This window comes from Delphinus delphis, chromosome 10 (genome assembly GCF_949987515.2).
Source record: "Delphinus delphis chromosome 10, mDelDel1.2, whole genome shotgun sequence".
Taxonomy (NCBI): domain Eukaryota; kingdom Metazoa; phylum Chordata; class Mammalia; order Artiodactyla; family Delphinidae; genus Delphinus; species Delphinus delphis.
The window spans coordinates 55,447,315-55,462,554 of record NC_082692.2 but is presented as its reverse complement, the minus strand read 5'-3'; the positions used below and the strand labels follow the sequence as shown (position 1 = coordinate 55,462,554).

Sequence of the window (15,240 nt, the reverse complement as noted above, 5' to 3'; positions counted from 1 at the left end):
GCAGCATAGCTATTTTTGCATTATGAAAGCAGGGCAGCCATGGCTGCGTCTGGATAGCCATTGTTTTGTGTGTAGTCCTGTTCTTTGTTTTCCACACTTGCATAGAACTTTCCCAGTCTGAAATTTCAAGAATTTTGCAAGTGTTCCATGAATCTTTAGACCATCCCACTTACACTGAGAGTAGGTGGAGAACAGGAGACCCAGGGAAATGAAAGAGCCTCTTCTGTGTTAGAGAAGAGAATAAGGATGGAAAAAAAATGTCCTAACTTTGTTCTGGTTCATTATTAATAATGTCATTTCTTGCAGCATTTTAGCAACAAGAAAATTGGGGAAAAAAAAACCAACCTTAGGGGCTTCTCTGGTGGCGCAGTGGTTGAGAATCTGCCTGCCAATGCAGGGGACACGGGTTCGAGCCCTGTTCTGGGAAGATCCCACATGCCGCGGAGCAACTAGGCCCTTGAGCCACAACTACTGAGCCTGCGCATTTGGAGCTTGTGCTCCACAACAAGAGAGGCCGCGACAGTGAGAGGCCCGCGCACCGCGATGAAGAGTGGTCCACGCTTGCCGCAACTAGAGAAAGCCCACGCACAGAAACAAAGACCCACCACAGTCAAAAATAAATAAAAATTTAAAAAAAACAAAAAACCAACCTTAAATGATCCCTAAGTTTCAGAGAAGGTATAAAAATGTAGATTTTTTTAAAAGCTATTTTCAGGAAAGCATTTAAATATCACAATTATCTAACAAAGCAAAACTGATAATTATATAATTCCACAGCACTTGGCAGCAAGATAACTTTTGTTTAAAGGGACGGGTGGGATTCGTCGTATTCCTTCGTGTCTACAGAACTTGGTGCCTCAGACCTCTAGAGATCTCTAGTGCAAAACAAGGTTAACATCAATCAAATGCCTTGCAGGAACAGACACTATCTTAGTCTTTAGGAAAACAAAAGTTGAAGAGTACAAATGGAAATTACTGGTAATGAAAAATTCAAGATATGGTTGAAAGAAGGCTTTCTCTAAAAAATGAAAGCAAATGACACATAATCAGTGACAGAAGACTTGGTTCCCAGAAAGATAGCACCTCCTACACCTTGAACTTTCAGAAGGAATCAGCAGGTCTTTGGAAGAGGTGTTGGGACAGGAAGACTTGATTGAGAAGTGATGAGCACAGCAGGGAAACTGAGGCCCCAGGAGTGATGGAGACGTTTGGGAGTAAGATCAGAAAAGACAGAAGGGAGGCAGAAGGCAGAGCTCAAAGGACAGCATTTATTACCGTTCCTGCGCCCCTGCCAGCCAGTTGTCCAAGCTCCTCCAGCACCTGCAGCATCCTGGTTGACCAGATGACTAAAGCCTTTGGTCCCCTTCGCTCAGCCAGAACTTTTATCCCAGGCTCTGCTCTCTGTGACTTGACAACTGAGGCTAATGGTTCAACCAAACTCCTTCTTCCTCGAGTGGCTCAGAAAAGCTGATGCTGTAACCTGGTCTATGGGCTAAGTTGTGCCCCGCCCCCCAGATTTGTATGTTAAAATCCTAACCCCCAGTACCTCAGAATGTGACTGTGTTTAGAGAGACAGTCTTTAAAGAGGTGATTAAGTTAAATGAGGTCATTAGGGTGGGCCCTAATCCAGTAGGATTGGTGTCCTTATAAGAAGAGGAAATTTGGACACAGACATGCACGGAGGGAGGACCATGTGTAGACACAGGGAGAAGATGGCCGTCTACAAGCCACGGAGAGAGGCCTCAGGAAAGACCAAACTGCCAACACCTTGATCTCAGACTTCGAGCCTCCAGAAGTGAGAATATACATTTTCATTGTTTAAGCCCTCCAATCTGTGGTACTTTCTTATGGCAGCCCAATATTAACAGACTAATATACCTGGTTATCATTAGTGGGGTGACAGCCCTAGGCAAGAAGGGCTATAGTTCTCCTCTCCGTATGTAGAAAAGGCAGCCGCCTCCGCACTGCACAGAACTCCCCCTGCCCCTCCCTGACGACCCTACCCCACACACCTACTCCTATCAGTGCAGGGTGAAAAAAGGGTGTGTAGACCCTTCAGATGGCAGGCTCTCACTTGACTTTTTAAAATATCTCCTGTAAAAAGGGTAGACAAGCAGTGTTCGTCCCTTGGCAAAGACTCTTTCTCAGATATATTTGCGGATTGCCATTCACTTGGACTAAACTGCGGTGGCTTCATTCCACCTGGACACCCCCGGGCAGCCTTTGCATTTTTCTTCCTTTGAGTTAAATACAAAGAAGGAACAGAAGGGATGAGAAATTCAGCCACATGCACCTTCTTCTTCCGTGTCCTGGTCCCTATACACACACACACACACACACACACACGCGCGCGCGCACACACACACACACATGTGTCTTGCCTACTCACAGCTGTGTGGGGCCCGGCCACATTCCCCCCTCCTGCAGCACAGACAGCCTGACAGACTAACATCTCCAGAGTCTACTTTTATCCTGATAGGATTTCTTCTTCTTTCAAAATTTTATTTGAAAGCCCTTGATAGGAGGAAGATTAGAGTTCTTCCAGAAAATGCCTCAATTACAAACTCAGGTGCCCCTAAAAACTCTAACCTGACTTGGGTCCTTAAGAGCTGAGTTTTGATGAGCTGAGAGAATTGACGATCAAGGTCATCCATCCCCTGGTTGATTCCAAGGATTGCAACTTTTGGCATCAGGCACACAAACTTGAGGAAGGCACACGGCATCTTCTCCCTTTCGTCCAGCTGTTCAGACATCTCGCAGCCCCAGAGGGAGGGATAAAGTGTTTCCCCCTAGCTCTAACCCAGAAGCTTTGAGTAAAAGGGAAAAAGTCAGCAACCAGGTCTGTTGTTTCCTCCTCGGTAAGTCAGGAGCATTCTACATGAGAGGCTCTTTCCCTCCCTTGGATGTGGCTGAGCCCTGTACTGGCCCCGGGGTCCCACTCCTGGGCCGATGAGACCAAAGACATGGTGGGAAAGAAGCCCTGAAGCTCTCACCCAGGGAAAGGGACTTTGTGAGCAGTGACAAAAACCAGATGCTCCCCCCACCGATGCCAAATTAGCACCTGAAAGATCGGTAGTCAGAATGGTCAAAGGACCCCAGAAAATTGGAAACACGATGACATCTGCATGAAGGAAAACTAAAGGGAGGAGGAAATTGGTGGAATAGAAGATGGAAGAAAACTGTTTTTATTTCAAGAAAACTTCTACCCTTTTTATCTGTGTACAGTTCAAACAAACTTAGATCTGTGATCCCCACGGGCTAGTGCTGGAGAGGAGAGTCCTGAGGGACAGGGCTAGATGGAGCTCCTCAGTTCTCATCTGTGATGGGTGTGATCATGACGTCTCCCTCATGGGGTTGCTGTGGGTACTCACTAGGGTGGTACCTGTATAAGCCACCACTGAAGTACTCACTCACTAATCGACAGCTGTTCTTGTTGCTGTTTGCTCTGTCTCAAGCCCCACAGCTAGGTGAGTGTGTCCTTAGAGCTTAGGAAAGAAGCCAGGGAAGGCAGCAGGAAGATGCCATCACTTGGGAGACACAAGGGCAAGGATGCTCTCGGGGAGTATCCTTGAATCAAGATTACTAAGAATAGGACATAGCAGGGTCAGGTGATCAAGTTCAAGGTGTAATTGATGGACAACCTTAGAAGCTGAGGTGCCCTCTTATTTACTGCTGGCTGCAGATGCACCCCAGTTGGATGGGATCAGTTGGATGAGAAGCATAGGACAGAGTCGATCTGTGAGGCCTCAAGGGGTGTCTTGAAGAGCATCCTTTCCTACTGGATTATCATCACCTCTTAGTACCACTTTGTAAGCACCTGAGTCGATGGGGGGCATGTTCTTCTCTGACTGCTTCTTTGAGCAACAAATATTTGCCCTCCTGCACCTCTCCGTTTTGACCTCCATAAATATCTTTGGTTTTTGTGACCACACGTAGACTCCAAACTATTTTTAAAATCCCACGTCTTACAGAGTACTCAAGATCACCATCAACAACAATTTGGAATTAAATTTTTATTTGTTTTACAAAAGTGGATTGAACCACAGAGCCTCCTCTTCATAGCTTGAGTTTTCAGGGAGCAATTGACCTTCACCACATTTCCATGCCAGCGCATTTCCATCTTTCTAAAACGTGACCCATATTTACAATGTTCAGCCACACCCCAGCTGAATACTTGAGTTGTCTGCAATTTTGTGCTCTCCTGAGGCTCCAGAAGTGGACATTTATTTGGGCACTTCTAGGAATGTTTTGCTAATAGAAATCCCTAGGGATGCTCTGTACTTCCACTGCTGGGGGCATGGGTTCGATCCCTGGTCGGGGAACTAAGGTTCTGCAGGCCACGAGTCACGGCCAAAAAAAAAAAAAAAATCCCCGAAAGTAAATGCTGATAATATACATACAATGGAATATTATTCAGCCTTAAAAGGGAAGGATATTCTGCAATATGCTACAACATGGATGGACCTTGAAGACATTATGCTGAGTGAAATAAGCCAGTCATAAAAGGACGAATACTGTATGATTCCACTTCCCTGAGGTCCCTAGAGTGGTCAAAATCATAGACACAGACAGTGGAATGGAGGGTGCCAGAGGCTGGGCGGAGGGGAAGTGGGGAGTTGTTGTGCAATGGGTACAGTTTCAGTTTTGCAAAGTAAGAAAGTTCTGGAGATGGATGGTGATGGTGGGCACAAGAGTGTGAATGTATTTAACACTGAAAAATGATGAAGACAGTAAATGGCGTGTTGTGTGTATTTTACCACAATTAAAAATGATAGCAATTAAAAAACAAAATGTAGGAATGCTGGGTCCAAAGTTGAATCTGTTTTCAAACTTAACAGATACTGTCGGCATGGCCTCTAGGAAGGCCATCCTGGTTTTGTTCCCGCTGCCATGGGTAAGTCCACCTCCTACAGCCTCATCAGGGCGGGTGTCGCCCATCTTTTCTCCATCATGATTTCATTTTGGCAAACGGAATGGCAGAAAAATGGAAAAGTGGGCAGACATTGACTCTCAACTTGAAGTGTAAAAAGGGATGTTTATCTGGGGACTTCCCTGGAGGTCCAGTGGTTAAGACTCTGCTTCCACTGCAGTGGACACGGGTTCTATTCCTGGTCGGGGAACTAAGATTCCTGTATGCTGCGTGGCACAGCCAAACAAAAAAAGGGTGTTCACCTGCTCAGCCCCTCCAGACGCTCTGGAGTACCCACAAAGGAAACGTCTCGGGAGTTATTCTCATTCTCTTCCCCTATCCCACTCCCTAACCTTAAAATGTCTCCAAATACCACAGGGTGGCCGACATACATGCCTGAAACAGCTGTCCTGCAGAATCACAAAAACTTGGGCTAAAAATAGTCTCAGTCTCTAAAAAGCTTAGGCCCCTGGGAACAAAGTCCTCTCAGAAATGTCCCCACCTCCGTCCAGGCATCACAAAGCTGACCCAGCTCTGTCCCCAGAGCTCATCATCCTTCGTGACCACCCCTCCCTGCCCTGGAAATAGTTGCCTGGAATCTTTTTTGAATTCTTGGTCCCACTAGGGAAGGGAGGCAGGGGAGGAGGGAAGATAATGTAATTACACGCAAGCTCCAAGTTTGTGTCATTATTTCCATTTTATAAATGCCTAAATGGGCTCAGAGATTTTAAATAACGTCTCTGAACGCCCATGGCCAGTAAAAGAAGCCAAATTTCTATTTTAATGGCTCACTTCCAAGATCCCGTGATGACAGTTCTCCTTTTAGTGCAGCCCATCCCCCCACCAAGGTCCTAGCAGATGCTCAGGTCACATCACCACTGAGGAGGGTGAGATGCTGTGTCTTAAGCAGAGAACATAGGATTCTGAGTACAGTTAGGATTCTGCAGAACCGGGAGGCAGGTCTGTCAACAACAACCCACCTAAAGAACACCCAGTACCTGGCTGATGGCTTTCCCTCCCCCTTAGCAGGCGAGGAGACAAGTTTTTCTGGGCGGCGGGTGGGAGTGAGGCTCAGCTCTATACTGCTGTTGGCAGGCCTGCTGTCTCTGCTGTGGTAAGGTGGGCGGGTCTGTCAAGTTCAACAGGGAGACCCCCCCATGGACGTTCGACCTCTCGGCTGCTACGGGGGGCTGCTGGGTGGGGAGATGGCTCCTGGTGTCCCCACCTGCCTTGCACTCTACAGGCAGAATCTCCGAAGCACGTTTAGAGGGACAGGATCGGACAAAGACAGTCTCAGGGCTGAGGAAAGATACTTGTGGCAGAGGGAGAGCAACGTTACCTGCTGTGTTGATTTACCCATCCTCTGGATCAGGAACTTAAGGGCGACCCAGGGGTGGATTTCTGGCAACTACATGGTATCGATGTGGGAATACACTGCAGGCAACTCAGACCCTGAGTCAGCCTGCTGGAGACGGCCAGGGAGAAATGAGTGAGTGAGTGAGTGAGTGAGTGAGTGAGTGAGTGTGTGTGTGTGTGTGTGTGTGTGAGAGAGAGAGAGAGAGAGAGAGAGAGAGAGAGAGAGAGAGAGAGAGAGGGGTTAGGCATTGAGATTAAGATGGTGTCATGGCTGGAGAACCCATGGATGCCAGATTCCCATCTTGAAAAAACCCTGAAAGAGACAGATGCGTGAGGAGAAATGACCAGCACAAGAGGCACAATGCTGTGTTGTTATTAAATATTGTGCCCCAAACCTGCCACACCAGATCCCCTGTCCCTCGGGGGTGGTTCCGCATTCTAGCCCTCAGCGAGTGTGGACCGGGTCTGACTTGTCCCAGGCTATACAGCTCCTTGGGGCAGGACCAGGATTCAATTCCAGGTCTCCCGTCTCCAAGAGAAATGTTCTTGTTATGGGGCACGGACAAAACCCCTTCCAGTCCACACCCTGCCTGCTTGGAAACACCCAAAGGGAAAGAATTTACACAGGCAGGCCCTCAAGAGATGGTGCAGTCAGCTGCAGCTGTGGGCCCCTGGATTTCTCAGTTTCGGAAGACACGGCAAGCTTCTGTTCACCAGCTGACCAGGAAGAATCTGCTCCACGATTTACCCCTTTACTCTCGAAGTAGAGATGAGAAATAAACAAGTGGAGAGAAACGTAAGAGAAATGATTTAACTTTATAAAAATGTGATAATACAGCAAGATTTGATTGTTTTTTTTTTTCCTGGCAAGTAAAGTTTATAAAAACACCTGGAATAAAAATTAGAACTATAAACTAATAAAAATTAGATACCATACATTTCAAGGAAACAGAGTCATTTAGAAAGACAATGAAGAAAAAAACAAAGAGTAGCCCAAGCAGCAGCAGCATGGGGAGAAGGCTGGTTCTGTGGTGACGATGAAACAACGACGGACCCGTGTGAGCCTGACCTCTGGCACCAGGCCGGGCTGAAGGGTGGGGGACAGGGAGGGAAGTGACCATGAGAGAGGTGGAAGAGCTTCCAGAAAGGGACATACCGAAGGCTCAGTGGGCAGCCACGGCCTCCTGCAAACAGGCCCACGGCCCCTTCTTCTTCCCAGACCTGCTGGCCACAGGGCAGTGATTCATGGCCAAATCCTATTGGATGGGCACCACAAGGCTGGCTTCTCCTCTATCCGTCCCCAACCTCCAGCTCTGCAGGTCCTGGTGCTCCCGTGGAGAGCTCAGTGGGGGAAAACTCATCGGGACGTCAAGCTAAGCTAGGACAGCTAACTTGCCAGGGAGACCCAAGGAAACCAGACGTAGAGGGCTACATACAAAACACTGTTTGGAACGTCTGCACCAGAGCCAAGGTAGAGTTGGGACAACCTTGGAGAGACAGGCTGGGAACTCCCGGCAACATCCCCCAGCCTTTCATTCTAGGGGGCTGGTCTTGAGGCTGGCCGCCCAGAAGACAATGGGGAATTCTTGACTACGTTCTGAGGTAGTCTAATTGCGACTTGCACGGGCAGCTGAGGATGGTCTCAAACAATGGGGGGAAGGCAGGCAGAAACGTTGCCACCGAGAGAAAAGGCTAACATATATAACAGAAGGAATTAAGCCACAGGTGGGCTCAGAGATGACCAGAGTGTGGCCTGGGGTCGGGGGTGGCCAGCAGCATGAACAGAGATGAGAGGATCCGGGGGCAGTGTTCCCGGGCCAGGGCAGTGGTAACTCTGAGGTGAGGGATGTCCCTGCTACTTACTGACCAGTGTCATGGTGATCATGAGCCAGAGAACCCGGGGGCCTCAGGGGGTGGATCCCAATGTTCCCTCCAGCTATGACTCCTCTCGCCTGAGCCTCTTTTAGGGGGACCCAGTACTGCTGGACTTGAACTTGGAAAACACTTAAGAGGCCCCTGCTCTGAGGGAGCAGTCAGACCCTGAGCCACCACAGAGAGAGAAATGACAAGAATGAAAAGCAAAGGCATTGTCAGACCCCTCCCGCCACTTCTTATGCTAACGTATATTCTTCTCCTCATCCGCCCCGGCACTCGGGATTCTAAGTCAGGATGGAACGTCCTGAAGGTTTAGGAAGCAGCAGCCGGGTGGACGTTACAACTTTCTCCACTTTGCACATTTCCGAAAACGCCTTCTGGGACGGAGCTCACCAAAGTCTTCCACTTCATTTTCGTAATCATCTTCTTGAACGACACCTGTTTAAAAAGCAAAGAAAACAGAAATGAAGTGCAGAATGGTGATCTTTTTCACTCTACTGCAACATATAACATCCTAGTAAAACCTGATGTCTCTGTAATCGTTGTTTTAAATTAAAGAAAAAAAAAAAACCAGGCAGAGCCAAAGTAAACACCCTTCTCCAGAATGTTCTTTTACAGGCTAGTTCCTCTGGCCTTATTTTAGAGGCCCTTTAAACGAAAAATCTGTCAGACAAAGCCTAAAATCAACCTCAGCCTTGAGCTGGTATCCCAGTTATATTCTCCTGTTTGAAACAATCACAAAAGTCATGGCGCCAGAAGTGACTATAATCTAAAGACTTTTTATTGGCACAGACATGTGTGTCAAGTCCTTTCCAGTTTTCCCCAGCTCGGGGGTCTGGATTTTCCAGCAGCCTCTGGATTATGAGGACCCACAGAAGGGCAATCTGGGGCAGGTGAGATACTGGGAGGAAGAAGAAATAAGGTCTCCCCAAGAGGGGGAGACTTTCCAGATCAAATAGAACTCGGCAAGATAAGGCTGACTGTCGAGAAAGAAACCCAACTCACTATACACCAGCCTTAAACCCTCTGAAGGAAGATGTATGCAAGTTTCCCCAATGATTTTATGTGTTTTGTTCACAAATTTGTTTTATATCCCCAAGCCCAGAACAGTACTGATACATTCTAGACACTCAATACATATTCATGGGCTTACATGAATGGTTTGCACAGGCAAACATTTATCTAGGGATGGCTTTGCAACACTTTGCCCACCATGGGAGTAGTGACAGAGCATCACTGATAACAGCTCATGAGTGGCAAACGTTTTTGGAAAAGCAACTGGCACAAGCCCTGAATAACAGCCCTCACAGTCAGATGGGGGAACCCAGCCACTCTATCACTATTGACCTGAGTCACTGGGGGCAGTGACTGCTCACATCACAGGCGGCCCTACTTCAGACTGACCTGGGAGCCAGCAGAATCAAGGACCACAAGACCCAGAGCCTCACCCTGGGGTGAAGGACTCCTCACCTTCTTCCTTCAAGCGCAGCTCTGTTTTCCTCAGCCACTCCCGCGCATCCCTGGCGGACGGGATCAGGACGTTGATCAGCCGAGCCATGACCTCCTCCGCTAGTGAACCAAAGAACGAGAGCTCTGAGTGAAAGGGCGGCTGTAGGGACCAGGACACTCAGTACTAGAGCCAAAGCCCCCAGCTCCTGGGAGCTCGTCTCTGCTTCCCCTGTGGAGAGGGGCAGCATAAGGCCACTGGTCTGCCACCAGGAGCAGAAACCACAAGTAGATGCCAGCCTGATTACCAGTCCTGCCCGTCTGGAGACACTGCCAGTAGCAAGCCTTTCGAGGAAGCTTTTGTTCAAACTGTGATTATCTTAAACCAGAGTGTCTGAATTCTAGAATGATTTAAAAATATGGAATTTCACTGATTTTATACATAACTTCCACTCAGCATTGCTAAGATGTAGCTAATAAGGATGTCAGAGGAAATATGATTCACAGACCACATAAGAATTCTTATTAAAGGCTCAGACTGGGTATGATGTGAGGACCCTGCTAAAAGAAGAGACCAGCTACGTACCTCTAGATCTTAGTCAAAAGTTCAGCACATAGTAGGTGCTCAAGAAACAATCACTGAATGAATGAATCAGGGGACGTTTAAAGAGTTTCCTCAAGGGCTCCCCTGGTGGCGCCGTGGTTGAGAGTCCGCCTGCCGATGCAGGGGACGCAGGTTCGTGAGCTGGTCCGGGGGGATCCCACATGCCGCGGAGCGGCTAGGCCCGTGAGCCATGGCCACTGAGCCTGTGCGTCCGGAGCCTGTGCTCCACAACGGGAGAGGCCACAGCGGTGAGGGGCCCGCGTACCACAAAAAAAAAAAAAAAAAAAAAGTTTCCTCAAGATTTGAAACATTCCCCCTCTATGCTCTACATAGAATTGGTTAGCAAACATTTTTCTTGTCTGTTGTGCCAGGGGAAACCATCCTGACCCAAGATGATGACACATTGTTAACTGTGGGAGGGGTGGTCCAAACAATGGGGCTTTGCTGTAATTGGAGAACGCATGGTCCTCACTTGTATTTCTGCTAATGCCAAGATTCCATCATCCCCAGGTCAGACATCACTACAAAGGACTGGAGTCGGACATGTGTTCTCAAAGCCCAGGTTCTGACACCATCTGCGCCCCACTTCTGAGGGCCCTTACCACCAGCCCAGGCCTTCCGCCTGTAGAGATCCTCCACCATGTCCGAGACCTTCTTGATGTTCTCCTGGACCTTCCTCTGCAACATGTGGCTGTGCTCTTTGGAGCCCAGGTGGCTGCGGACCCACACGTTCTGCTCCATGTCCTGCACCACCAGCTTGCCTTCATCAATAGCCGGGTCCACCTTCTTGTGGAAAAAGTCTGAGTACTTCTGGTAGGCCGCTTGCTGCCTCTGGTGGCTTTGCAGGCGGATGTGCTGCTCGTAAGACTCACTGCTCCTCTCCCGACCTTGCTCGTCTTCCAGCTCGGCCCCGGAAAGGGCCACAGCCTCAGGAGCCGCTCCCTCAAATGCCTGATCAGAGCCGAAATAGTTCTCGGGCCCACGGGTGAACTTCACCCCACACAGGTCACACTGGGTCCTGTCCACATCGGCCTTTTTGAAGCTCCCAGCCCCAGGTTCCCTGCCCTCCTCCCTGAAGTGCTCGGCCTGGGCCCCCACCCTCCTCCTCCAGCTGATGCACAGGGACACCACCAGGTACGCCCTCCGCAGCTTCCGCTGGATGGAGGCCTTCCACTGCTTCTGCGACAGGATGGTGGCAAGGAGGTGGTCCCGGTCTTCCAAGGCCAGCTCCTCCATCTCGTCCTGACCTACCTCGCACTCGGGTTCGACAAAGTAGCCCATGGGGTCCTCGGAGAACAGGCGGTTCAGTCTGACCTCCTCGTGGTAGAGGCCTCGGACAGTGGTCCCTTTGGTGTGCCCGCTGTCCCACTGCCAGTGGCAGTCCATCAGGTATTCTTCATCCCGCTCAAAGAGCAGGTCCTGCAGCGCCTCCACCACAGACTTCACGTTGACCGCCAGCTGCACCCGATTCACTGCTCTGAGGAGCCTCTCGGGGACCTGGCCCGGGAAGTCCCTGCTCATCAGCTGCAGCCTGGCCTTGATCTCCTGGAAGTGGCTTGACAGAAGAGGCTTGCATGACAGCTGCAGCACCCCCTCAGTGTTCACAAGCATCACCAAGCACAGCACCAGGGTCCGCTCTGCCTCCCCGGACACCAGGTAGTCAATTTCACTGAAGGCATCGAGCAGGACATTGAAGTTCTTGTTCTCGTGGCCGCAGAGCACCTTGACGAGGTAGGACAGGTGGAACTGGAAATTCCGAATGGCTCTGGTCACATCCTTGGGTCTGTATTCCTGAATGATGGCGAACACATCTCCAGGCTCCCGGTCCTTCTTGCTGAACAGGAACTCCCAGTAGTGCAACAGTGCGATGTAGCTCTTAGGGAGGCACAGGATGGCGTTCTTCCAGAGGCGGGCCAGAACCGCCCCACAGTGGATGAACTGGAACTCCAGCAGGGCCACCGTGTTCCCAATGCTGGGGATGAGTGGCTCTTTGCACCTCTTGACAAGGACGTTCATGAAACGGAAAAAGCGCCTCTTGTAGTCTTCTGGGTTCCTGCACACGTAGAACTGGTGGATGGAATCCTCCAGCAGCCGGATGAAGCACAGGTGGGTCTTCTCCACGCTCTCATCATCCTTGTTGGGCGTCAGCATGCCAAATTTCCCTTCTATTCCTTTCATCCTGCTGCTTCTCCCCGTGCTCCTTCCCTCTTTTTCAGCCTGGAGGGCTTTGAGTTCCCGGTTGTACTGGTCCTCCTCCTGGTGGAGCAGCTTTTCAAGCTCATCAGGGTAGCTAGAAGAGAGAAGGAAAGCTTGCATGGCGCTCAGCCACAGGTCTGTGGACTCCCGGCGGCTTCGAGCCCTTTCGTTTTGAAATAGGACATGGATGTACTCTTTCAGGGCAGACCTGTAGGACCAGAAGGATCTGTAACGTGGTTTCAGGACTTCTTTGCATGCCATGGGGTTTTCTGACAATACTCTCTGATGGAAATGCTTAGGGAAGAGGACATTCAGCAGGGATTTGCAAAGGCCATATTTATCCGGAGACAAAATATAATCGATTTCTTCAAGTTCTTCAGCTAAGACTTTAGGGAATACTTTTTTGGCTTCCAAAAGCAATCCGCTAATCGCCACCAGGTGTATTTTTGTCTGAACCAAACACTTGGCCTCATGACGCCGCAAAGGCCTGTGGAAATCTTCACAGTGTTCATCCTCGCATTTTAAGCCCACGATAAACCTCGTGCAGACGCCCAGGTAGGTCTTCCCAAGCAGGCTCCGTGTGATCTGACATAGCCTGCTCAGAAGGTGTTTGTTTAAGGCTAATTTCACCTGGTCCGTCATTATCAAGAAATGCTCTTTCGTCTTCTTCTCTCTCAAGTTCAAATCCAGGTCAGAAATGATTCTTGATATGTGTCCGGGGTTGTTCTGAGCTATCTGGCAGTACTTGGCATCCACCTGCGAAATCCCAAAAAACTCAAAGCAAGACTTGACCATCTCCTTCTCGGCGTTGTTGGTCACTCTTTTGAGGGCCCTGACCAGACTGAGAAGGACCTCCAGGCCCGCCGGAGCCAGGGCCAGGACATCCTCGGGCTGGGCCTCACAGCGGCTGGTGGCTTCGTAGAGCGCCTCCACTGCCCCTGCCGAGTGGTTGAGGGTGTCAAACATCAGGAAGGCGTCCTTGAGCTTTGGAAAGTCTCTCAGGATCACCCCCTGCAGGAAGTGGGCCTCGGCGATGCCGGACGCCTGACTGGTCTGATGGCAGAGGTCCAGGGCTTCTCTGAGGATGGCCTTGGTATGGTCGACATCGGAATCCCTGGCCATGTTGAGGCGGGCGGCTGCCAGCAGACATGAGGCCTGGAAGTCCTTGTCGGCGGTGAGCCTGGCAGCCTCTAAGAAGCAGCCATGTTGCTTCATCAGCAGGGCGGCCTCTTCCCTCCGACCTTCCCTGTTGAGCAGGTCGGCAGCCTCTGCAAGCCGCTTCCGAGACTTCAGAAACACCAGCTGGTCTTCCGTGTCGAGCTTTGAGAGCACAGTCATCATCTCCTTTATCTTATTCGTGCTCAGGTACTTGGCTGCAGCTTCCAAGTAAAACTGGCTGGCTGAATAGGAGAGCTTGGGAATGGGATGGGTCTTGGCCCTTAGCATTTCTTCATACCTGCAATGACAGACAGACAACACCAATGTCAACTCAGTACCACCCAGCAGAAACTTTACAAAATGCAGCACAGAACAACTCATCATAAAATGACCACTTGTAGATAGGACCTGCAGAATAGGACCTAAAGTTATCCAGCATCTTTATCAAGGCTTCATTTTACACTGATAAAATTAATTCTTTATTCCTCGAAGGAACCAAGCAATAGTATGCTTAATTAATGAAATATAGTGGAGTTGCAGAAAAAGAAAAAATACTAAAAAAAAAACACAAAAAAGAAACACACACACAAAAGAACAAACCCCTCCCAAAAGCCAAAAAAAGAATAAAAAACAAAAAAAGAAAAAATAAACAAAAAAGAAAAAAAAGAAATATAGTGGAGTTGCAACCTAGGCAAGTAACAATTATGTTGGAAAGTCAATCTGTAAGGCAGAAATTATGCATAGCCAAAATCATCCTTGAAAAAAATCCCTTAAACTTGCATAAAAGCTTGCTAATCACTTTGGGTTCACAACCCTGTTGAGTCTGATACCTGATTAATGAGAAAGAGTGGAGATGGGGGCTGCAGACACACCAGCCATTACATCAATCTTCCTCTTATTAACCAACCCGTGACTTTTCTCTTTTGCCAGGAATGTAAGCGGTTGAGTTAGTGTGAGATGAATGAAGCCCCGAAGTCACCAAAGTCAAGCTCCTCTTGACTCTGCTGATCCAAGTGAGTATACCCCACATATGAATTTTCAAGGCATTGGGCCAATCCAATGAAACATGCTTACTTTTGAACTCTCACAGGAGACAAAACACATTTCCTCACAACCAGAGAGGTGCCCAGGGACCTCCTGCTGCCCCAGGGTCATCTCACAAATATCAGATCCCTTCGTATAACAGGCCCTCTGTGAAGGGGTGTAACTGAGGATTAGCCTCTCTTGTGAATTTTGGCTGATGGAGTAGGGGGTATTTACAGCAAGTTTAAAAATTTTTTGGGACCTCCCTGGTGGTCCAGTGGTTAAGACTCCATGCTTCCACTGCAGGGGGCCTGGGTTCGATCCCTGGTCAGAGAACTAAGATTTTCCTCATGTCACGCAGCATGGCCAAAGGAAAAAAAAATCTTAAACTACATATGGGAACATATGTATATGTATAACTGATTCACTTTGTTATAAAGCAGAAACTAACACACCATTGTAAAGCAATTATACCCCAATAAAGATGTTAAAAAAAAAATCTTAAACTAAGAAAATTTACTTAGGTATTTTCTTTTCAAATCTAAAATGTCCTCATTACGTTTTGAGTCAGGCCAGTTAGCAATTGAATTCTACATACACTATATAGAGAATTCAAAAGACACAGAAAAATCAAGTGTGAGGCTCCAATTAGTACTGATGACATTAGATCTCA

At 48.8% G+C, this 15,240-nt stretch overlaps 1 protein-coding gene across 2 annotated transcripts in view; it reads right to left on the bottom strand.

Annotated features, from left to right (window-relative positions):
• Positions 1–7,074: 7,074 nt before the first annotated feature.
• TRANK1 (tetratricopeptide repeat and ankyrin repeat containing 1) overlaps positions 7,075–15,240 on the bottom strand; it is an 86,255-nt gene continuing 78,089 nt past the window's right edge. For both annotated transcript variants that reach the window (XM_060022160.1, XM_069541142.1), the window contains 3 exons: positions 10,793–13,842; positions 9,611–9,709; positions 7,075–8,578 (listed from right to left, as the gene is read on the bottom strand). In XM_060022160.1, the coding sequence (XP_059878143.1) occupies positions 8,478–8,578; positions 9,611–9,709; positions 10,793–13,842 (3,250 nt within the window). In that variant the 3' untranslated portion in view covers positions 7,075–8,477. The remainder of the gene's footprint in view (positions 8,579–9,610; positions 9,710–10,792; positions 13,843–15,240) is intronic.